We start from the raw sequence: 24,408 nt of genomic DNA, 5'->3' as shown, positions 1-24,408 counted from the left end.
TAAGAAACTTGATCAGTGCACAGTTTTGTGCATCTCCTCTCCTAAGAGAAATCAGGCAACAATGCACAGTGGTGAGAAGCTGTAGTTTAAGCCATTCTACTGTGCACTTATTTTTTAAGAAGTTAGCCTGAGCTTGAGAATCACCTTGAACATCTGATCACTCTTTATTAGACAGTAATGTCTACCCAAGTGAGTATTAAGATCAACATGAAATACAGAACCATGGCAATCAAAATGTAGTGCTTTTAGGTGCTTTGTGTCTGTACCCTACATGGCTAGGTCATGAGCTATTTGCTGAGGTATCTTAATGGGCATCACAAACTTGCCCAACTCTTCCGGCCTGATCAAAGCCCACTCCCTGTTCTCCCAGTCCTACCCTTATGGTCCCCTCCTCCACTCTCCTCTTCTTCTCTGAGAAGACAAGGCTCCCCATGTAACATCTGAAGTCCACCCTGCAACATCAAGTCAAAGGACTAAGCACATCCTCTCCCACTGAAGCCTGACAAGGCAGCCCAGCTAGGGGGAAGGGATCCCAAGGCAGGCAGCAGAATTGGAGACAGCCCCTACTCCCACTGTTAGAGGACCCACATGATGACCAAGCTGCACATCTGCTACATAAGTGTAGGGGCCCTAGTTCCAGCCCATGCGTGCCCTTTAGTTAGTGGCTCAGGCTCTATGAGCCCCTAAGGGCCCAGGTTAGTCTACTGTGCAGTAGTTTACTCTGTGGTGTCGTGACTCCAGGTGGATTCACTGTTCTCAGGCTACTCAGGAGCAACGGACATTGGTAACAATAAATAGAGAGTACTGTGCCTAAGTGATTATGTAAGGCCTGGATTTTCTTTACAGGAAGGTGTTCATTGCATCAGAATCGATTTAAATTTAGGTAAAAATCATGTACATATGTGCAACTATATTGATAGCATTTTAAAATTTTAGATATAAAGACATATTTATGCCATAAGATGTTTGATAGAAAGACAATAGATAGATATAGACAGATGTTATATAGATATATAGTTACATAAATACATAGGTGATGTATGCAGATATAGATTTAGATAAATGATAGAATGTATACATTCATAAATAAATAAACACAAAGTATTTACCTGATTGAAACACAATTACCAGTTTTAAAATCAGGTATATATTTTCCTGTAAAACTCTTAATGGAATAAATGTCTTCTACATATCACATTAGATAAAAAATATCTTTTCATCATAAAAGAAATGTGTAGCAGAAGCAAAGAACCAGCTGATGTTTATATTAGAACAACACATAGTTAAATCTAACTCAAAAGTAATGTCACATTCCTATTAAGTAATGTCACATCTCTGCCACAAAGTAAATTATCAGCCAGGCATGATGGCACACATCCTTAATCCTAGCACTTGGAAAGCAGAGGCAGGCAGATCGCTGAGTTAGAGGCTAGCCTGGTCTACAGAATGAGTTCCAGGACAGCTAGAGCTATACAGAGAAACTTTGTCTGGAAAAAATCAAATAAACAAAACATCCAGCAATCAGTTTGACATGCAAAGTGGTTCACACTTTTAATCCCAGCACTCAGGAGAAAGAAGTAGTAGGATTTTTGTGAGTTAGATGCCAGTTTGATCTAGAAAGGAGGACAGCCAGTGCTGTTATACAGAGTGACCCTATATCTTGAAATGAGAGAGACAGAGACAGATTTTCAACAAAAACAACAAAGAGGCAGCTAATAAAATTGTACAGTGTGTTGATAAACCATAATTTCTGCTTTATAAAAACAATTATTTATTTAATCTTTTTCTATAGAAAAAAAAAAAACATGAGCAATAATGAGACAAGTTGATTTTTTCTTCTCATAGTGTGGAAGATCAAACACCTGGTCTCACATGTCTTACTCTACTCTAGCCACTGAGTGACACCCAGGAAAAAACAAAAGAAAGTAAACACAATGGCTGCCTTGCAAAATGACATTAAGAAATATTTCCTGGACTAGCCAACTGGCTCAGGAAACTCTAATTTCACTTTAGGAATAGTGGAGTCATGAAATCCCCGCTCCAGTTTTAGTAAAGTATAGCTCTCCCTCTGGTCTATAAGGAAAAGACCCAGAATGTAACAGAACCGTGATAACGCCATGCCTCTGCTCGCCTGTCTTTCGGGAACGCCATGTGCGCATATAATCAGAAAAACCTACCTTAAGACTACAGTGTCATTTGAAAGCTAAAATGCATAACGCTTTCTTTGTAGGCCTTTGAAGATATATACATTGATCAGCGAAAGACCATCAAAACCATGCTGGAGTATGCTGACAAGGTCTTCACCTACATCTTCATCCTGGAGATGCTTCTCAAATGGGTAGCCTATGGCTATCAAACATATTTCACCAATGCCTGGTGTTGGCTGGACTTTTTAATTGTTGATGTACGTATCTTCCATATTGTGTCTTTTGTTTGATTAATTTGTCTTGTTTGTGTCTTAATTCTAAAATGGCAATACTCTGGCCACTGTTGTGATGACAGGATAGGTTGCCCAGCCCTAAACTTTCTCACGGAATGATAGCATTGATCTTGCAAGTTCTGGACTAATTTATTGACTAATTTAAAAGGGGGATAAGGTCTAGTAGAAAGAACATTTTTTAAAAAAAAATCATATTGTAATATATAAAGTAAGTGATGAAAAAGGGGATATAAAGGGTTTGGTGCTTTTGTGACATATTATGAACCACAAAGACTCTAGTTTGGATCTCCACCCATTCATTGATTGGTTCTCTTCCCCAATAGTAAAGAAAATCAATAAACAAGAGGAGCAGTGAGTACTACTGTAATTTTTTAAAACTTTGTTGTCTACTGAAAGGTTTTATACAGAGATTTTTAACTACATTACAAATAAGATTGAAGAGGGTAGGGAAAGATCTGCCTACTTTATGACAGGGAGGAAATTTTCCTTTACATAAATGAGATTTACAGAAAGTCCTTGATATACCAAATATCCTTGTAGAAAATTTTAGTTAATACTCAATATTTTATCTACTTAAAACAAGCAACAAGACCACCCAGTGAGGTCAAAATGAATCAAGTGACTCAAAAGAAGCCTGAAAGAAATGTCACTTTTACAGTATATGGAAAAAAAAATTAATCATTAGAAATTAGCTCATGTTTTCATAACTCATAGTTTGGTTTAAGGTTTGGTATTTTGCAAAGTCTTTGCTTTTAATATTCCTGACAACTTCAGTTTCTTAAAAAAAAAAGAAAGAAAAAAGAAGATTATAAAAGTAAAAAAGAAACAAAAACAAAACAAAGCAAATCAAAAACCCACCAAACTTTAACAAAAAAGCACACAAACAACAACAACAATAAAACCTTAGTCCATTTTGTGTTGGTCTTGAGGACTGCTCTGGAGTATGGTTCATATAGCCAGTGTCAATCCATTGAAACAAACAAACAAACAAACAAACAAACAACTGATTTTCTTTCTCCCAGTAGTATCAGTAGAAATAGCTTCTTGATTAGGGTAGGCAGGAAGGACTTTCTGCTCCTGCCTGCTCCTCCCTGCTGGGACTTAGTCTGGTTTAAATTTTCTGAAGGTCTTGCGCATGCTGTCACCATCTCCGTGAGTTCACATGTGCCTTGCTGTATCCAGAAGACACTATTTCCTTGAAGTCATTCATCACCTGTGGCCCTTAAACTCTTTTATTCTCCTCATCCACATAGCTCTCTAAGCCTGGGAGTGGGGGTTATGAAGACGCCCCATTTTTTGGCTGAGTATTCCAAGACCTCTCATTCAACATTGTGGGTCTCTGTGTTAACCCCAACTACTGCAAAAAGGAGGGTCTCTGATGAGGGTTGAATGAGGCGCTGATCTATGCATACAGCAATACGTCATTAGACCGCGTTCTTGCTATCTGTTATATAAGCTGATAACTGCATCCTGAACGAAAGCAGTCTCGTTTATTTATTTTTATTTTCATTGCGCAGGTATCATTGGTCAGTTTAACAGCAAATGCCTTGGGTTACTCTGAACTCGGGGCCATCAAATCCCTAAGGACACTCAGAGCTCTGAGACCCCTAAGAGCCTTGTCACGATTTGAAGGGATGAGGGTAAGAAAATGAAAACTCTGAAGCGTTGTCTAGTGCCAAAGATAGACTGAATTCAATTTAACTAACAAAAAAACACCTGCATGCAAAAGGAATGGCAACCCTTTGCAAAACTGCTACTTAATCCTTTTCTCTGTTGCATATTTACATCTTGGTGATATGCAAGAGAAAATAGGCCTCTCTGAAAATGATTTATATCATTTACCTGCTTTGCTAATTAAAATGATCTTATTTCATAATCGATCCTGGGAGTTTCCTTATAATCCCTAATACAATTGTTTTTTAAAAAAAGGCAGATACTCTCTTAGAGAACTAAATGGAGTTATGCAATAATTGCCTAAAGATGATTTTGTGCCATGTCGTTCTCCTTTGATGACCCATCTGTACTTAAGAAATCTTATGGAAAACAATGCGAATCACAAATGTGTATGAGTACAAAGGAAAAAAATAAAAAGGTGTTGAATGTTTTGTCTTTAGAATGCCAAAATTTTCATTATTTGAATAAATTCAAGGACAGACATTAACCATTGACTGAATTATACCTAACACGGACTCGATTGTAGTTGAATTAATCTTAATGAATAAGTAAGACACTAATTTAAATATTATATATACCCACACATCTTAGGACAATAAAATAAAGCCCTTAAGGATAAAGAAACATAACATGTATTTTTTTTTATTCCATAGATGACTCACTAAAGAACCTTAATGTAAATCTCATTTTTCAGGTACACAAAATTTTGTTTCCCTTTTGAGCAAAACATAACTCCCTCTCCATAATTCATCACAGGTTAGGATTTTTCATTTATTGGCTTATTGTTATTATGATTATTTTAAAGCATAAAACAATCATTTATATAAAATGCATAGTTTAGAAATTGATTCTTATTTGTAAGATCCAAAATTTGTGTTTTCTAAACAAAGCAGATAAAATGTATAAACTAAGGAGTAAGCGTTGTCCAGTTAGTCTCTTGGGTTCACTTACACTTATAAACCACGTGACTACAGGTTCTCTCTGCAGCATGTAGATCAGAGGGCATATAGCATATCTTCCCTTGTAAATTAAAAAAAAAAACTTCTAGAAATCTTGCTATACTATACTTTTTAAAATTTTTTTCTGATTATTATTTTTTAATTAACTGATTGATTAATTACTACAATTTATTCACTTTGTATACCAACTGTAGCTTCCTCCCTCATGCCCTCCATCTCTCCTTTCCTCTCTTTTCTCTTCCCATGCCCTCCTCCAGTCCACTGATGGGGGGGTCCTCCTCCCCTTCCCTCTGACCCAGGTCTCATTGTCTTCCTCTGTGGCCTGGTAAGGCTGCTCCCCTCTAAGGAGATGGTGATCAAAGAGCCTTACACTGAGTTCATGTCAGAGGCAGTCCTTGTTCCCATTACTAGGATACTTTTTGTAATTTTCTTTTTTACAGTTTATTCACTTTGTATCTTAGTTGTAGCCCCCTCCCTCATCTCCTCTTGGTTCCACCCTCTCTTCCTCCCTTATGCCCCTCTCCTAGTCCCCTGATAAGGGAGGTCCTCCTCCTCTTCTACCTTATACTAGTCTATCCGGTCCCATCAGGACTGTCTGAATCCTCTTCCTCTGTGGCCTAGCATTATACTGTACTTTAAGAAACTTAATAGTCATTTCTAATTTCTCTAACACATATGAAAACTTATCTTCATTGGTAAGCACAAAGAAGTTTTGGTTTCTCACACAGGTATTCACATTTGTATTAAAAATACATCATGAATGTGCTCCAGATTATGCAAAACTTAAGATTTTTTTCCAATTAAAAGAGCACTTTTATTTCAGAATAGCAATTCCAGATGTCAAAGGAAACATCATTTTCATATATTTTATATCAAAATATGGTAGCTGAATTAAACTCCACATTTCAAAAGGCTCTCCAACTCTAAATAATACTAAACGTATAGGGTTGTTAGATAACATTTCAAATTTGACCTTTCAGGAAATTATTAAATCCAGTCATTTATTTTTATATGTAACACTTACTTTCAAAAACAAATGGGACTATTTTACTTTCTTATAGAAATAACTTTCTCCATTTTATTAATGATGCTTTAAAAAAAAAAAAAAAACTAGAGTCATAGAAACAAAAATTCTGTATCGATGCCGTGGAGTTGATTTCTGAGTATAACACCATGGCTCACAGTGAGGCCATCAACACCATGCAGCCATGACAATACCTCACCATCAGTTTGGCATTGTAAAGTCAAAAATAACCTTTTGTTGATCATCTGTATATATATATTTTTTAATTTCTAGAATGAGAATCCTTCTACTTTGTAAAACTGTACTTGGGAATGACGGGGAGGTTGGACGTGATGATGATTGTAATGAGAGTAGACTGTCTTCAGAAACTCTCATTTTATTCTCCTTGGCAGCATAGACTCGCACTAGCTGTGTCACAGCGTAAACCAGGCAGCCATTTTGTTTTGGGTTTTCTGTCACTCTTTCAAAGCATGTGCTTTTATGCGACACTACTGAGTAACGCATGCTGCATAGTGCCTGAGGAGTTAGAAGGTACTAAATGAGTTATCATCACGTTGCAATTTGTGTTTTGCATGTTTTATGCACATTTTTGGCTGACAGCTTATGAACATTTATTGTATTTCAAATTTCCAGTCCAAATTTTTCAACTTGTGAAATTGAACTGAATGAACTGATGTCGTGAATACCTAGGGTCAAATAAAACTTGTATTTAAATCAGTGTTTTTAATTTCCTAATCTGGGAAATCGTAAATACCTTTTCAAAAGAACTCGAGTTTTAATTGCTAGGGAGACAGTGAGCATCATAGACAAAGAGTAACACCAAATGTACTGTCATATCAGCTCTCTCTAACTAATAATAAACTATATATTTCTATTTTATATAGGATAATCTTGCTCCAACTTGGATGGGGTGGAGCGATGGTTCCTCCCCTCAGCCCTTTATTATGGGTACTGTATTACCCCTTTTGCTACCTTTAATCCTTGCACTGTGACTTATGTGTAGTGGGTTGAGGGAGGGAACGGGAAGGGTCTGATTGCACCACAGTAGAGACAATACAGTATTTACTACCAAATCCACTGCTTTCAATGAGCTTAAATTTCTTTTGGGAGAAAGGAAAAAAAAACAAAAAACAAAAAGAATCTTTCTGGACTTACCTTCTGTGGATTTTAACCCCAGTAGTACATATCTTTATTTTCACTGAATATGATTTAGCTGCTGTATACTTCATTGTCCATTTATGGGGAAATTACTTGATTGGTGAGGGTGGGGGACCCCGGTGTAGGGTGATTATGAAAACGTTTTAATTTGTCAAGCTGATGGTAGTGACTGAGACAGCTATCCCTTGCTTTTGAATACACTGCTCGGGCCCTCAACAGACCAGCTACATTCCATCAGTTGATTGTTGATGTATGTGAGCAGAGACTAACTTGCAACATATCAGGTATCATAGGGTTGTTACTGATTATGATCATTCTCATTTTTTTATTGCATAAAAATGTGTTATTTGCAAGAGGTAGCAAGGCAAGATAACCTGTGAAACAGTGGAATAAAAACAATGTTTTAGTTAGAAAACCAAGAAATGTGAAAAATCAACTTCATTGAACTATATAGAATAGAATATTTATGTAGAAACAAAATATCTTGAGCAGTAAGAAATTAGTGCATATACCAACTCCTTGTAAGCCACAGCAATTAACTTCTCAGAATCTTAGAAGACATGACAGTGATCCCCAAAATAAAAACAAATCTACATTTTTGTTTCCTCTTAAACTTTTGGAGTCTTATGTAAGAAGGATAATTTTTATCATTTGGAAGAAGAAAAAATTGTTCTGATAATTGAAACATTCATCTATCAGAAATATTCATCTTAAGATTTCATCTTAATAAGATTTACGTGTCAGTATTTTTTAAAAACTTTTTGCCTTTCATATTCAAAACTCATGATATCTACTCTTTTGTTTTTACTTTCATATTCACATAATTTTTCTGTATTTCTTAGAAAACCTATAGAACCCATGATTAATATTGACTTGAAAAAAAATCAAAACGTCTCCACTTGTTACGATGGTCTCAAATGCATTGAAATTCCTAACATCAATTAGCATTTTTTTATGTTCCTCACCTCATTTTTCATTGATTTAATCAGAAGTATGAACCTTAAAGAAGGAATAGACTCTGAGAGCTGGTTATCTGTGCTACAACACAGAAAATCTACTGGGAGATTTTTTTTTTAATGTTGTAAGGAGACACAGCCTCTGCCATCAACCCATGAAGTACGTACGCTTCTTTCTTAGACATCTTTTTATGTACTTTGTAACATCAATTTGTTCTTTCCAATTTACTTAGAACCTCTCTTCCCACTGCATCCCCACATGGGAGCCAATTACTGACACTCCCTAGAGACTGCAAAGAATTAATACAACTCCCTTTCTGCAGAACCAAGGGATAGTTGGGCTCTTGGGAAAGGCAATCCTTTTGTGATCTTTTGTTCTGTACGTTAATTAAATCACAACTTTAAGAGGGTTTTGAGTGGCAAGTTTTCCGATGCAATGCCAAATGTTTTTCAATACAAAGTTTCTTGTAAACTAAAGTGTCTCATTGGCCCAGATCTATGGCAAATCTGTACATGTTCTCCTGAACTGCATTCTTATAATATTTGACATCATCACAAATTCAATAATGAGGATGGATTTTAACTCAAAGCCAGACCTCGTTTCTGAGGAAATCTTTCGCATCTGTTGTATTATGCCCCCACATATGTGCATACTCACCTGCACCCACGTATGTTGTCACATATAGACACACATAGTCACTCAATACATACAATTAGCATCATAACCTACCAGCGATATAGAAGCAGTCAGAGAAACCCATAAGTGGTTGAAACGTTTGAATAAATCCACAGGGTGAGCAGGAAAGAGTATGAGATGCTGATTCTGGTCCACCCTCTGAACCTAACTTGTTTTAACTTCATTCGTCTCATTTTCCAAATGAAACTCCTGCACCAAACTAAAGTTGTAACTCCCAAAATTCAGAGGAGAAAAACACTCATCTTTGTTAAGGAGGCTGAACTGGTAAATAGAGTTAGTCTCAAAGGCATGTTTATGTATGCTAAAGCCCAGAGAAGGGAGATCATTTCACAGGCAAATACAGGTCAGTGAGTTGCCTGAGTCTCAAATCTCAGGCAAACACATTAGCACTTGGTGCTCATAGAGGGGAAAGTTAGGGAACCAGTTAGAGAAGCAGAAAGGGGAACTGTCAAGTGATGCAAACAGCAAAGAGGGGGAAATGTTTACTAATGGCTCGAGATCCACAAAAGAAATTTTAAAATGGGACTTGGGGTAGATAAATTCCTGTTATCTATACTTAAAGAAGGGAAGAGAAAAATCTGGCAATAATGTAACCCCCTAAGGTAACTGAATGCAGAAGCAAGAAGGAGATCAGGAAGGTGGACAAATGGCCAACGTGGAAAGGTTTGAAGAAAGCAACATAAGACCTACAGACTGGTGTCAAAATGTTCAGTGCTTAAGGCCAGAGTCACACTAAAGAGTGTGGACTCTGTGTCCTCGGCAGACATAGCACTTCAGTGCAGAAGGGAGATGAAGTATTCAGAAAAAAAGAAGCAATTACTCAATTGCAGTATTCATATCACAAATTCAATAAAATATAACTTTATGGGTACATTTAAAATAATATACAAAGGAATTTTTAAATCCATTTTCCATAAATAGTTTAAAAATTGAAAATAACTTAAAAAAAAAACAGATACAAGAAGTCTTACGTGGTAACTCTTTTAGGTAGCGATAGAGGGAGACAGTTGCAATCTATCAGTTTCCACATAGGCCTATCTTCTGCTTCTGCCTGGATAGCTTGATCTGAATTAAGCCTTTCATGTTCATGCCTCATCTTTATTATTACTGGTTTCATTATTTCCTTTTGCCCACTTAACACAGTATTTTGCAGCCCACCTTGGATATGGTCTCTGACAGAGTTCAAACAGGGCTCAGGAGTACAAGGAGTTGGCTCTTATACTTCCGTCAGACAGGAAAAAAGTTCATTCTAAAATTATACTATAGTCAAAAGCAAATAAAATATATTCTGAATCAGACTGACAGAGTGGCAGGTGTTCCCGCATGAATGGAATTAGCCTCAGACATTCATGCTCAGGTCTGAGACACATCTGCCACTTAAGAGCATATTAGGACCAGCCTTTACCTCCCTACTTATGTGCTGTTAGCTACTTAAATGTAGCTCAGTGGAGAGCTATGGAGAAGAACACCAGGGCTACAGTATGTCACATTTTTAATCTGTAGTCCTGAATTAAGAATAAGAGGGAGGCAAATAACTTTTTCATAAAAAAAAAAAGAGATAATACTTTAGGACAGGACTTTACATAATCACGTCAGAGTTGACAAGCACAAATGGCATCCCTCCTTTTCCTTTTATTCCCAAGAAAATGATCTCTCTAGTGTTTCATTTAAAGTAAGTTTATTGGATTAAACTCAGTAAATGAAACAACTGACATGACTGGAGCTTGAAATAAACGATGTGATGATCTACTGAAATACATGATGCTAAATTGTCTTGCTTCTTCTGCAAAAACTATTATTAGTTATAGCGATGCATGGATAATTAAGGCCAAAAATATATTAGGTGTTTAAAATAGTTTTATATTTATACATCTGAATTTTAATTTATTTTGAAGTATATTGGTCAAATCAATTCATGCCCAAATGTTTTAGTTCTATTCTTTGACATACTTTTTTTTTAATGAGCTAATCTGCCTAGGAGTTCCTACTTCTCTTTTCTTTTTCTAATAAATTACATATCTGTCTTCATCCAGTAGCTAATTCCTCTGATTTTCCTTTTTCTTTAATTTTATCTTATATTAAACTTCGTATTTTTCTCCATTCCTTTGCATATTGCCTATATTTATTTTCTTAAGCATAATATTTAAAAAGAATGAGTTTTATTTTAAGATTTTTTTTTTTTTTGCTTTGCTCTTACACAAATAGGATAAGCAATCTTGATAGAAAAATAAATAAATAAAAATCAAAGATTCTTAGGGGAATGTCTTTCTGCTTTTAATCAATAAGAAATCTGACTTTTCTTTCTCTCCATTTGTGTATTAGGTGGTTGTGAATGCCCTGTTAGGAGCAATTCCATCCATCATGAATGTGCTTCTGGTTTGTCTTATATTCTGGCTAATTTTCAGCATCATGGGCGTAAATTTGTTTGCTGGCAAATTCTACCACTGTATTAACACCACAACTGGTGACATGTTTGAGATCACCGAAGTGAATAACCATTCTGATTGCCTAAAGCTAATAGAAAGAAATGAGACAGCCCGATGGAGAAATGTGAAAGTAAACTTTGATAATGTAGGATTTGGGTATCTCTCTTTGCTGCAAGTTGTAAGTGAACACTATTTTCTCTGAAAATTTTATCACTTGGAATGATAATGAAGTGATTGTTACAGGTGTTATTTAGTTAAGAAGAAACTTGATCATATCTTTTGGCGTTATTTGTTAGTACAGATTTGTGAGCCCAGATGAGCAGAAACATTCTTACGTGAACAGACTTAGTCAACAGAAGTCAGGCGTTCAGTTTTTTCCAAAGGTCTTACTTTCTTTTTCTCTTGTTTTTTTCAAGTTTTGTGTCACTTATGAAAAAGTTTGTTAATACTTAAATAAGGTCACTGGTATTTTTTTCCATTTCAATTGAATGCTTGTTTTTTGCAGAGAGAGAGTGTCGTTCCTCAATGCACATGCGTGCACATATTCAGGGGAGAATTTTACTTTGTTTAGCAGAATAAGTCTTCAATTACTCAACCAGACTAAGCAAATAAGCCTATATTGTTCTCAAATTCATGCAGTTTCCACAGACGTCCTTATGATTATTTTATAAATTTACCTCATCTTTTTCTTGGAATCTTCCTTTCTCCCATAATCTGTATTCCACTCTGAATTTCTATAGCTTAATATAATGATGTTTAATACAGCAAGAAGGATCTCTTAAGTATTTCACTAGATTCGCTACCTTCTCCTTGCCATTCACCCTAACCCTAGCTGATACACATTTCCAAAATGCATCACTCTACTTATAAATCCAAGGAAATAAAAGTTGGACATTTTAATTGATCCTCTGAAATGCTAAATGTTTAGAAAGTGGAGAAGGGATTTTCTGCACAAAACCCTTAAACATATGCCCCTACCCAGTAAGCAGATCCGAAAGTGCCATTTCACACTAGACTCACAGAAGTGCCTGTTTGTGGATTATCCATAGCGATGGTTCAAATCGCTTTTTTGTTCCTGACTGAAGTGGGTGGTACAGGTTCAGTAACTGACCTAAGCCACTGACACATGCTGCATCTTCCTCCTTGACATGAAGACATGAACAGTGTTTCTGTTGCCCAACTAAGATGCATTAGTCTCCCATCACACCGTCACTTCATCCATCATTCGACAAGACTCAATGAGTTATAAACAAAGATGTATCACCAAAATCATGCCAAGCTTCCTCACTGACTAAGGAGCATGCTTTTCAGTTTGTGTTCTAAGATACATAGCAAATGTCTGCAAGACATTCCAGGAGGGATCCGTCCCTCTTCAATGTGTGAATGAAAGGTGTCAGTCATTTTTTTCACACTTTTATTATTTATGTTAACTCATTCTCTTCTAGGAGTACAACACCGAAAGGTGAATGCAGGGTTATTTCTGAAATTTTCTTAAAAGGATAGCTTCAATATGATTGCTAAACAGTAAAGCAAAACCTTAAGTGTTGTCAATTTGATCACCTGGAAGACAAGATTTCTGCAGAACATCCTCACACCCAATTTGTCGTTGCTGTAGATATTATCAAGTCCCCTTACATTCCTAGGACTCTCTACCAAATTATCATAGCATGTTAAATTTGAGGATTGCTCTAGAGCTTGTTGTAAAGTAAGATACACTGAATGGCCATTTTGTTTACTTTCTATCTTCATTCAAACTCTTTGTTCTATCTTCATGGAAGATTTGTTTTGAAATGACTTTCAGATACTCCTTTAAATGTGTACAGTAGGAATATTTAGTAGGTATAAGTTTTGAATTTTAACCCAAAGTAACACATGCATGTCCTTTCCAATAGGCCACATTTAAGGGATGGATGGATATCATGTATGCAGCGGTTGATTCCAGAAATGTGAGTATTCTTTGTGTCTTACACCTTCTGGAAATATTGGTCAGGTGCCAAAATTAGCCAAGTAAATTGACTCTATTTTAGCTGAAAAAAAAAATCAGGTAATAAGTATGTCGACCTTGTACTTAAGGACAGCAATGTTGATCAGAGAGATTGTGTTAAGTCCAACCAAAACCTGAAGTCAAAGAAAAGAAAAACAAATTCAAACCATTCATTTAATAGCCAACAGATGTTCTCCTACGTGTTTGTATTTGTTGTACAAGAGCAAATAGAAAAAGTATTTGACTGTCATCAATAGGTGAAATGTGTAGGCAGCCTCCATACTGGGAAGCCTGGAAAGCTAGAGATACTGGCCTAGAAATCTTAGCTATATGTCCTAGTCTTTTTCAAATCCATCCTTTATATGAAGAACATCCATGCATTTGCTGGAGCCTGTATCAATGTTGTCACCACTTCTACATTATTGGATTCCACACTTTTTTCTGGACTCGAGATGTGCTCTAAAATCTCAGGCTTTCTCTAAGATTAACTCCAAACTGTAAACTTTAGTGGGTTTTTTTTTTTTTTCTGTTATTTTTTTTTCCTTGTTCTTGTTTTACTTTTTTCTTGGCATCCCAGACCTCTAGCTCACTTTGTGGCCAACGATAATCGTGAAATCCCCCTGATCCTCTTCCACACATCTTGATCACCTCTGGAATTGTGTCATTTCACTATGTGTCGGACGATTTGCCTAATTTCAGAGGTTTTTGTTTTATTGTGTTTTGTTTTGTTTTGGTTTTTTTTTTTTTTTGAGGCTATTTATGCGGGAATAGAATCTACTGATTTGTTACTAAGAATACAACCTTCCAGTCTTGTAAAGAACCACCAGTGCGTTCCCAACACTTAAGCCCGCCCTAGCAGTAACCAAAATGCTCTCGTTGGCAGGTTGAACTACAACCTAAGTATGAGGAGAGCCTGTACATGTACCTTTACTTTGTCATCTTCATCATCTTTGGGTCCTTCTTCACCCTGAACCTGTTTATTGGTGTCATCATCGACAATTTCAACCAGCAAAAGAAAAAGATAAGTATTTTTAAAATATTTCCTAACGTAAGGAAAAAAAGCAATTCGAATTTGAATTCAGGGTGAGATCTTGAATTCAGGAACCAAATAACTTATGGACCGTTCCCCAGTGTTTTATCCTTAACAACTCCTTACTCACCCTTACAAGGTATTTGCAGCTGAAAGATCTTTAGAGGCTGGAAAAGCATGTAGAAAGATGAAGAAAAAGAGGTTGGGTCTGATTGAAGAACACTATACATTTGAGTGTGCTAAAATACCACACTAAATCCCATAATACACACAATCAATAAATATCCATCAAAAATTTAAAATTGGATTCAGTGTAAATACTTCTTTACTACCCTTTTCCATCACTTTTATAATTTCTACTTCTTTTTTCTAGTTACTTAATTAAAAGCAGTCATTTTTAGTTTTAATTTGAGAAAATTTTATTTTATCTATTACCATTTATAAGGCATGTTTGACTATTCCAACTACATATGTGTATTTTTAAAAAAGCACGTAGTATCACGCCGTAGTAACCATGGTCCACATTTCATGTTTTTCTGCTCCAACTGCTTCCATGAAAATTCTCCCTTTTGAACTAGGTCTCATTTGTGTTTTTCTTTTGAGGCAAGCCTCGATTTACAACCCAGGCTGGCCTGGCCTCACTATATAGCCCTAAATGACCTAAAACCAGTAGCAATCTTGCATCAGTCTCAAAAATGCTGAGACTATAAGCACATATCACCTTGTCCGACCCTGAAATATTCTATTTGCATGTACGGCTGTGTGTGTGTATGTGTCTGTGTGTCTGTTTGTGTAATGTATTGTATGTATGTGTGTGGGTGTGTGCAAGTGTCATGTAAAGGCCAGTGATAGACATGTTATCCTCCTCAATCACGACTCACCATAATTTTTAAGACAGGGTCATGGAACCTGCAGCTCTTCAGTTCAGATAGATGGCTGTCCAGCGAGAGCACTGGATTTGCCTGTGTCTGCATCGCCAGCACGTGATCATGAGCACATGTTGCCATGCCCACACGAACACGGGGGTGCTGGGATCTGAGCTTTGACACTCATACCAACAGTCAACTGAAAGGAGTGTCTGAGCATGACCTGGTTCCAGCTCTCTCACTGACACCAAACGTTCTCTTTGGTTTTTAATATTTGCCGCTTGTTAGAGGGAAACACAACCTAACTTTAATTTTTGTGCATTTCATGGCTAATAGACGTGAATGTGTTTAACCGTTCACAGCCCACTGTGTTTCTTTGTGTCCCATGACTTTGTGGTACTTGTTCAGTATATTTACTTATTGATACTGAGGGTTTTTATACTACAAAGCATCATCCTTAATACTGATAAATGCCTAGTATTAACAGTATCCCCTGCTCCATTTGCATTTATCAGCTGATGTTTAATTCTCTGCCTCCTGTCCTGTCTCACAACTGTCGTTATTCTGATGTTCACTCTTCTACATTCTCCAGGTTTTTATTCAGTCCCTTCCCTGACCCACTTAAGGAGACATTTTATAGGCAACTTAAATATATGTATTTGTCCTTCAAAATCAGTACCTGTGTGTGCATGTGTGCTAGTGTATTTCTGTGTGTGTATGTGTGTGTGGTATTCAATTCTGTTCTACATCTGAATAGAAAGGTCAATGTATTGCACTCAGAAACATAACTTGCACTCAGAAAGGCAACTTGCTTAATGAAAAGAACCAAATATTTAGTGCTCTAATGAGCCAAGTTTCACTACTCGTGTCTATGGTCTTAAGTAACCACTTAAGAGTTTCTGGGCTTCTTTTTCTCAAAATAATAATAACGGTAATTTTGATTTATCTTAAAAATTAAATATGACTACAATGAACTTTTAACTTTTTAAATTCAAAAAGCACAGGAATGATCATGTTACTGTCTTGAAATCTCTTGTTATAATATAGAGAACATATGTAGGAATGGCACAATTTTAACCAGTTTTGATTTTTCTTTTCTATACTTTGGAGGTCAAGACATTTTTATGACAGAAGAACAGAAGAAATATTATAATGCCATGAAGAAGTTAGGATCAAAAAAGCCACAAAAGCCCATCCCTCGACCTGGAGTAAGGAATATCAAACAAAAATCATACAAAGCAACAACCTTAAATGAATTTTGTTACACATGGAAAATCAACTATCATTTTCAGCATTCATACACAGGGACACACACACAAAACCTATGCACTTTTTGGGTATCTTTATTCTATAACTTTCTAATAGTTTTCTTTAAATATCAAAAAGAATAAGAATATACAGGAAATGAAAATTTGTCTTCAAATGACTTAAAACTATTCAACTAGAAAACAAACTACCTAGCGAAATGACACAGTGTGGTCCTCACAATAGTTGTGTCTTTGCAGTAGCTGCTGTACCATGTTAAGGAAGGCAGAAGTATTGGGTGGGGTTAGCATCCATTTGGCTTTCTTCCAGAGATAAAGAGGTAGACTCATAGGCAAACTTTGGGCTCAGTACAGGGATTCTTATGAAAGAAGGGAGAGATAGAAAGACCTGGAAGGGACAGGAGATCCACAAGGAGAGCAACAGAACAAAAAAATCTGGGCACAGGGGTCTTTTCTGAGACTGATACTCCAACCAAGGACCATGCATGGAAACAACCTAGAACCCCTTCACAGATGTAGCCTACGGAAGCTCAGTCTCCAAGTGGGTTTCCTAATGGGAACAGGGGCTGTCTCTGACATGAACTCACTGGCTGGCTCTTTGATCACCTGCCCCTGATAGTGGAGCAGCCTTACCAGGCCACAGAGGAAGACTAGTCCTGATGAGACCTGATATGCCAGGGAGGGGGAGGAGGACCTCTCCTATCAATGGATTTGGAGAGGGGCATGGAAGGAGATGAGGGAGGGAGGGAAGGAGGGTGGGATTGGGAAGGAATGAGGGAGGGGGCTACAATTGGGATACAAAGTGAATAATCTGAAATTAATATAAAAATAAAAATTTAAATTTAAGATATAAGAGGTAGACAAAATGTTCAATGTACTACCACATCCATTTGTACTTATTGTTTAATTAGTAGAAGAAATTCAAAGCATTTTAGAAGAGGTAAGACTTCTAGAAACTAATATATTTATTTATGGCTCTAAACCCAGAAATTACTGCTGTAAGAGTGATTACAATTTGTGATAACAAATAGCCATCCTCATATTTCTAGGACGAATTCTACAAACAGTAAAAAAAGAAGCTTATCTTATCATGGTGTTTTTTACGGCAGTGATCTTTAAGCTTAAAGTGTTCCCAAAATTGAATCAGAGAACAGAATCTTAGTAAACATTCCTATTATGTTAGCCAAGCATTTTGTTTGTTTGTTTGCTAGGTTGGTTTGGTTTGGTTTTGATTTTTTGAGACAGGGTTTCTCTACATATCCCTGGCTATAGACTCACTCTATAGAGCAAGTTGGCCTTGAACTCAGAGATCCACTTGCTTCAGCCTCCCAAGTGCTAGGATTAAAGGCATGCATCACCAAGGCCCAGCTCAAGCAGCTGACTAGAGATCAGAACCAAAAATGGGTAGGAAAGTTCATGTGTTCACTTTGTCATAGCGTAACAAGAAATATCTTCTAGTCTGATTATCCCTGTAGAAACTCATCATTGTGTATCTGGCAATATCAGTAAAGACCATTTGCTGGGGACAAATTAATGTTGCCAAGGTGGGATACAAATGTTTCAGATGTATCCTTGAAGTCACAAGATTCTTGGATAATTCTCTAGGAATAAAAGAATGTTAATATTAATTTTGCTACATTTTTAAATCACCACAAGGTCTATCTGATCAACTGGAAAGTACTGTAGCCAGCACTGCTAAAGTTTGGTGAAACCAAATCAAACAGGTTTCATATGCTCCTGTAACCTTGATGGGTTAAAGTTCACTATATTTTTCTGTATAGACTATACAAAGAGAAACCCGTCAGCAAGGGATTGCTGTTCTCAGGAATACACATGCTTAAATACAATTTAAATAACTAGGTATACAAATACACCACAAGGAACCTGTTACAAATAGTTGTGCCAATGGGTAGGTACTATGTACAATACCAGGGAGTAGGTAATATTGGAAGTACTTAGCATACATGCTATGTCTACCAGGAAATTTCTCCCTTGCTCAAGTGTCTTTGTTTCTCTGCAGAACAAATTTCAAGGGATGGTCTTTGACTTCGTAACCAGACAAGTGTTTGACATCAGCATCATGATCCTCATCTGTCTGAACATGGTCACCATGATGGTGGAAACGGATGACCAGAGTGATTATGTGACTATCATTTTGTCACGTATCAACCTGGTATTCATCGTGCTATTTACTGGAGAGTGTGTCCTGAAGCTCATCTCCCTCCGCCATTATTATTTTACCATTGGATGGAATATTTTTGATTTTGTGGTTGTCATTCTTTCCATTGTAGGTAAGTGTGGCCCTTCTAAAACTTTTATTTTCATTTCTTATATCTCTGCCTCCCTTCTCCACTCGAATCCCTTCCAACTTCCCAACACCAGTTCATAGAGAAAGAAGGTAAGTAGGAAAAAGCGGTGTAAGTCTCTTAATTACTTCCTGTTGGTTACGGTCATTGGGTTCCTTGGGGCAAGTCCAATCTTCATTTCAGGATATTGCCAACTTCTCATTATACTGCAACAATGGCAACCAGGAACATCAGGGAGGAGGCAACAGCATTCTTCTTTCTCAGAACCACCTTTCTCTCTCTGGGCCCTGACATTTATTCCCTTTCCAAAGTCTTCAGATTTAAACTATCTGCAGCTTGCAAAGAGCCGCTCTCAGAGCCTGCACAAGGAAAACAGTTTGTTGCTGTGGACTATTTGAACCAGGCCTATATCCCACATCTAGGATTAAAACAAAAACGTGTTTATATAACATAACTGAGTTTTTAAAGACACCAAAACTTTCCACTACATGTAAGAGTTGTGCAAATTCTGCCAAAGTCCACCTGATAAAGGAGAGAGTTGGAACCACAAATTTAGAATGGAAGTCACTTCACTACTCAAAGTGAATATGATGATGATATGATGAATATGATGATAGATTTTTTTTCATGGTGTATTTATTTTTCTTCCAGAATTGGGCTTCTAACATCAATATGTCTCTCACTGCTTCTATTTGATAACTAAGTATTTATTTGTCAATTAGTAAAATCTTCTTTATTAAGATAGATTATCTTATGTAGAATTATGCTATGAACCAAAATAAAGAGCACATTTAGGTAGTTGAGATTGAATACTTTATACCCTATCTAGATTAGCAGTTTTCAATCTGTGGGTTGTAACCCTATGGGGGTTGAACAGCTCATTCACAGGGCTCACCTAAGACCATTGAAAATCACAGATATTTACATTACTATTCATGGCAGTATCAAAATTCCAGTTATGAAGCAGAAACAAAATTTTATGGTTGGGGGTTACCACAATATGAAGAAATGTATTAAAGGGCTGAAGCATTAGGAATGTTGAGAACCACTGATCTAGTTGATTCTGATGGAAAGAGCATGAGAAATCTGGTTGAATGGTTAGAAAGACTTGGCATTAGAAATTTGGTTATGGAGTCTCCAGCATGAGGACTCAAACGTGGAAACAAAGTAATGGGAAAAGAAAATAAGGGATAAGAACCAAGTGTTCACCTTCCTAGGGAACCCACTTGGATACTGAGCTGCCATAGGTTACATCTGTGCAGGGGTTCTAGGTTATCTCCATGCATGGTCCTTGGTTGGAGTATCAGTCTCAGAAAAGACCCCTGGGCCCATATTTCTTGGTTCTGTGGCTCTCCTTGTGGAGATATCTCTGACATGAACTCAGTGGCTGGCTCTTTGATCACCTCCCCCTGAGAGGGGAACAGCCTTGCCAGGCCACAGAGGAAGACAATGCAGCCAAAAAAATTTGAAAGACTGAAATATTTAAAGTTATTGTAAGACAACCACAAGAAACTACTGTTAGTCTTTGTTAGCACTTGGTTCTTTCTCTTAAATTTTTATTTTTTAATATTAATTACAGTTTATTCACTTTATCAGTTTATCCCAGCTGTAGCTCCCTCCTTCATTCCCTCCCAACTCCACCCTCCTTCCCTTATCTCCTCCCATACCCCTCTCCAAGTCCACTGATAGGGGAGGTCCTCCTCTCCTTCCATCTGACTGTAGCCTATCAGGTCTCACCAGGACTGTTTACATAATCTTCCTCTACCATTCATGGAGATAACCTAGAACCCCCGCACAGATGTATCCCATGGCAGCTCATTCTCCAAGTGGGTTCCCAACAAGAGGAACAGGGACATTCAGTATCCACAAATTCAAACACAAATCAAAAGTATTTTTATGAACCCTGCTCCTCTACTGACCATATATAGATTTTTTTTGTTGTTATTTTCTATATGATAAAAGGTAGAAACGCCTTAAATGATGGTGTTTACATTGTTAAATACGATAAACATTTTAAAGGTAATTTAAAACTTTCAGAAGGCTGTAGATAGGTTATATGCAAATGTGAAGCCATATGTGATAGGAGAGGCTTTAGATCCTTGAATGTTGATGTTTTCGAAAGGGCATGTTTACCGCGTCACATATCTGCTGCAGATACTGATTGTATTATATATGTACCATACCCAAGATTACACAACTGAATCACAATACTCTGAACTTGACCTTAGAATTTTAATGGATGACTTTTTCACTGATTGACGTTCTAATTATTTTCCCACAGGAATGTTTCTTGCAGAGCTGATAGAGAAGTATTTTGTGTCCCCTACCCTGTTCCGAGTCATCCGCCTGGCCAGGATTGGCCGAATCCTACGCCTCATCAAAGGCGCCAAGGGGATCCGCACGCTGCTCTTTGCTCTGATGATGTCCCTTCCTGCTCTGTTCAACATCGGCCTCCTGCTTTTCCTGGTCATGTTCATCTACGCCATCTTTGGGATGTCCAACTTTGCCTATGTTAAGCGAGAAGTTGGGATTGATGACATGTTCAACTTTGAGACCTTTGGCAACAGCATGATCTGCCTCTTCCAAATCACCACCTCTGCAGGCTGGGATGGACTGCTGGCCCCTATACTAAATAGTGGACCTCCCGACTGTGACCCTGATAAAGTTAACCCTGGAAGCTCAGTGAAGGGAGACTGTGGAAACCCATCCGTGGGGATCTTCTTTTTTGTCAGCTACATCATCATATCCTTCCTGGTTGTGGTGAACATGTACATTGCCGTCATCCTGGAGAACTTCAGCGTTGCCACTGAAGAAAGCGCCGAGCCCCTGAGCGAGGACGACTTTGAGATGTTCTACGAGGTCTGGGAGAAGTTCGACCCGGATGCCACTCAGTTCATGGAATTCGAAAAATTGTCTCAGTTTGCAGCTGCTCTTGAACCCCCTCTCAATTTGCCACAACCAAACAAACTTCAGCTCATCGCCATGGATCTGCCCATGGTGAGTGGAGACCGCATCCACTGCCTGGACATCTTATTTGCTTTTACAAAGCGGGTCTTGGGTGAGAGTGGAGAGATGGATGCCCTTCGAATCCAGATGGAAGAGCGGTTCATGGCTTCCAACCCCTCCAAGGTCTCCTATCAGCCAATCACTACTACTTTAAAACGAAAACAAGAGGAGGTGTCAGCTGTTATCATTCAGCGTGCTTACAGGCGCCACCTTTTGAAGCGAACAGTAAAACAAGCTTCATTTGCATACAATAAGAACAAACTCAAAGGTGGGGCTAATCTTCTTGTAAAAGAAGACATGATCATTGACAGGATAAATGAAAACTCTATTACAGAGAAAACCGACCTGACAATGTCCACTGCAGCTTGTCCACCCTCCTATGATCGGGTGACAAAGCCAATTGTGGAAAAACACGAGCAGGAAGGAAAAGATGAAAAAGCCAAAGGAAAATAAACTAAAGCAAACAAAAATAATAAATTCGGTGACAACTTGTTTACAGCCTGCGAAGGTGAAGTCAAAAGGACTCCTTTAGGAGGTCAATGCCAAACTGACTGTTTTTACACAAATTCACTTTAAGGTCAGTGCCTCAATAAGACAGTGACCCCCTTGTCAGCAAACTCTGTGACTCTGGGTAAAGGGGAGACGGCCTTGACAGGAGGGTACTGTTCTCACTACCAGCTGACACTGCTGAAGACCAGAGACAAATGGCTATGCAAACTGTAGGGACCAGTCCAAAGGGGTGCAGAGCTGTAATTTGGGGGTTAATGTGAAACACTTTAGTGTAGTAACTGTATCCACCGTTTGCATTTCAACTGCCACGTTTGTCACGTTTTTTACAAACTCTGTTAGTGGATTCATCTTTTTTTTTTTTTTTTTTTTTTTTTTTTAATCCATAGGTTGTTTGTTACATGTGACTATATTTTGTAAACAGGGTTTCTGTTGGGAAATAGACTAAAGGAACCCTTCTCCAGGTGTGTCACCTGGAGGTGTTGGCATCTATCATGGCCCTCCCCTCTGCACACCGATGTGGTTTTTGCATGAAGGCATGTCGCACCTTAGGATCATGCATGAGAAAAAGTCAGGAGGAAAGCAAAGACAGTCCTTCAACAGTTCTTTGTCATCTGTGTTTCTGGGGTGGGGGGAACATGGGGGGTACTGAGGTGACCACATCATGGGCTTTGCTGAGCTGGTTTCTGTCAAATCTAGCAATTAGTCCAAGGAGATTGTTCAGATAGGTCATTAAGTCTTAGTAGGTGCAAACTTCATTCAAAATATCTGGAGTCATGTCATGTTTCTGTTCGTTGTCTCTTATGACTCTCTAAATAATGAGTAGGACTCCCTACCCGCAACCCAGAAGAGCGAATTGACCAAAAGAACCCTTTATAAATTCCCGCTTAAGCCTGCACTTTGTTTAGCCATCTTCAGCTCTCAGCGAGGTTGACACTTGTATGTGTTAATGAAATGCTATTTATTATGTAAATAGTCATTTTACTCTGTGGTGCACGTTTGAGCAAACAAATAATGACCTAAGCACAGTATTTATTGCATCAAATATGTACCACAAGAACTGTAGAGTGCAAGCTTTCCACAGGTAATATACTGTACTCTGTACCATTGTAGATAGTGTGGATGCTGTCAGTGCATGTTGAGAATCCCATGTTGCAGTATCTAGTTTCTCCCACCACTCAGAATTTCATTCACGGCAAACCACAGGTCAGTGGCTAAGTCAAGGAAACCTTTCAGCAGATTTCACTTCTTTGAGTTATTAAGCAATAGTTTGCAGCACTTTTAACAGTGTTTGGGTTTGTTTTGGTTTGGTTTTTCAGTTTTAAGTGGGTAACATTCAGTGTCTAGCCAGGCTGTACATACTTGTTTGAATAAACCAACAACACTGCTTAAAACATGTTTAGAATTTTATAAGCAAATATAAATACTGTACAAAGTCACTTTATTTTATTTTTCAGCAATTATGTACATACGAAGAGGAAATTATCTTCAGGTTGATATCACAATCACTTTTCTTACTTTCTGTCCATACCAGTTTTTCATGGAAGATATTTGCTAACTAAGAAATGAAAACATGGCTGGGTAGTGGTAGATCACTGCTTCTTTATTACATTTGTTAATTTTAGATTGTTTTATAATTTGAAGGGACAAACTACACTCACAATGTCACATTCAAATTATGATTTGCAGTTAGAAAGGGTATAACATGTGCTTTGTATTCATCGCAGTGTCAGGCTAACTGTGGACCACAGTGCTTGCTCTTGCTCATCATTTTTGTTCTTTATTCTCTAAGCTCTTTTAATCATTTTTCTTTGCTTTGGAAACACGCTTCTCTAGACTGTTCTAAATATAAACGTGGGCTTCATCATTTCTTTTCCTCAAAACATAGAGAGAATTACACTTCTATAGTCAATGACATCACGCATTTTGTGTTTCTTACAGAAGCAGACCATAGGCACCTCTTTTTCTTAAAAAAAAATATTTAGATGAACCGTATTCATGAACTGCATGTTGGAAAATGCTACTATTACCCAAAATGATGCTAATCACAATTACAAATGTGCAAAACTAATAAAAATAATTTTTTTATTTTATTTGTTTGTCCGATTAC

General features: G+C 37.5%; 1 protein-coding gene across 2 annotated transcripts in view; it reads left to right on the top strand.

Moving 5' to 3' along the window:
* Window positions 1-24,391, top strand: part of LOC110541015 (sodium channel protein type 1 subunit alpha) — a 127,641-nt gene extending 103,250 nt beyond the window's left edge. For both annotated transcript variants that reach the window (XM_060390321.1, XM_060390319.1), the window contains exons 20-27: window positions 2,231-2,404; window positions 3,958-4,080; window positions 11,231-11,512; window positions 13,227-13,280; window positions 14,202-14,339; window positions 16,318-16,422; window positions 18,500-18,770; window positions 21,067-24,391. In XM_060390321.1, coding sequence (XP_060246304.1) covers window positions 2,231-2,404; window positions 3,958-4,080; window positions 11,231-11,512; window positions 13,227-13,280; window positions 14,202-14,339; window positions 16,318-16,422; window positions 18,500-18,770; window positions 21,067-22,244 — 2,325 coding nt within the window. In that variant the 3' untranslated portion in view covers window positions 22,245-24,391. The remainder of the gene's footprint in view (window positions 1-2,230; window positions 2,405-3,957; window positions 4,081-11,230; window positions 11,513-13,226; window positions 13,281-14,201; window positions 14,340-16,317; window positions 16,423-18,499; window positions 18,771-21,066) is intronic.
* Window positions 24,392-24,408: the final 17 nt, after the last annotated feature.

The sequence above is a fragment of the Meriones unguiculatus genome, chromosome 8, assembly GCF_030254825.1.
Source record: "Meriones unguiculatus strain TT.TT164.6M chromosome 8, Bangor_MerUng_6.1, whole genome shotgun sequence".
Taxonomy (NCBI): domain Eukaryota; kingdom Metazoa; phylum Chordata; class Mammalia; order Rodentia; family Muridae; genus Meriones; species Meriones unguiculatus.
This window is presented reverse-complemented; position numbering and strand designations above follow the sequence as displayed.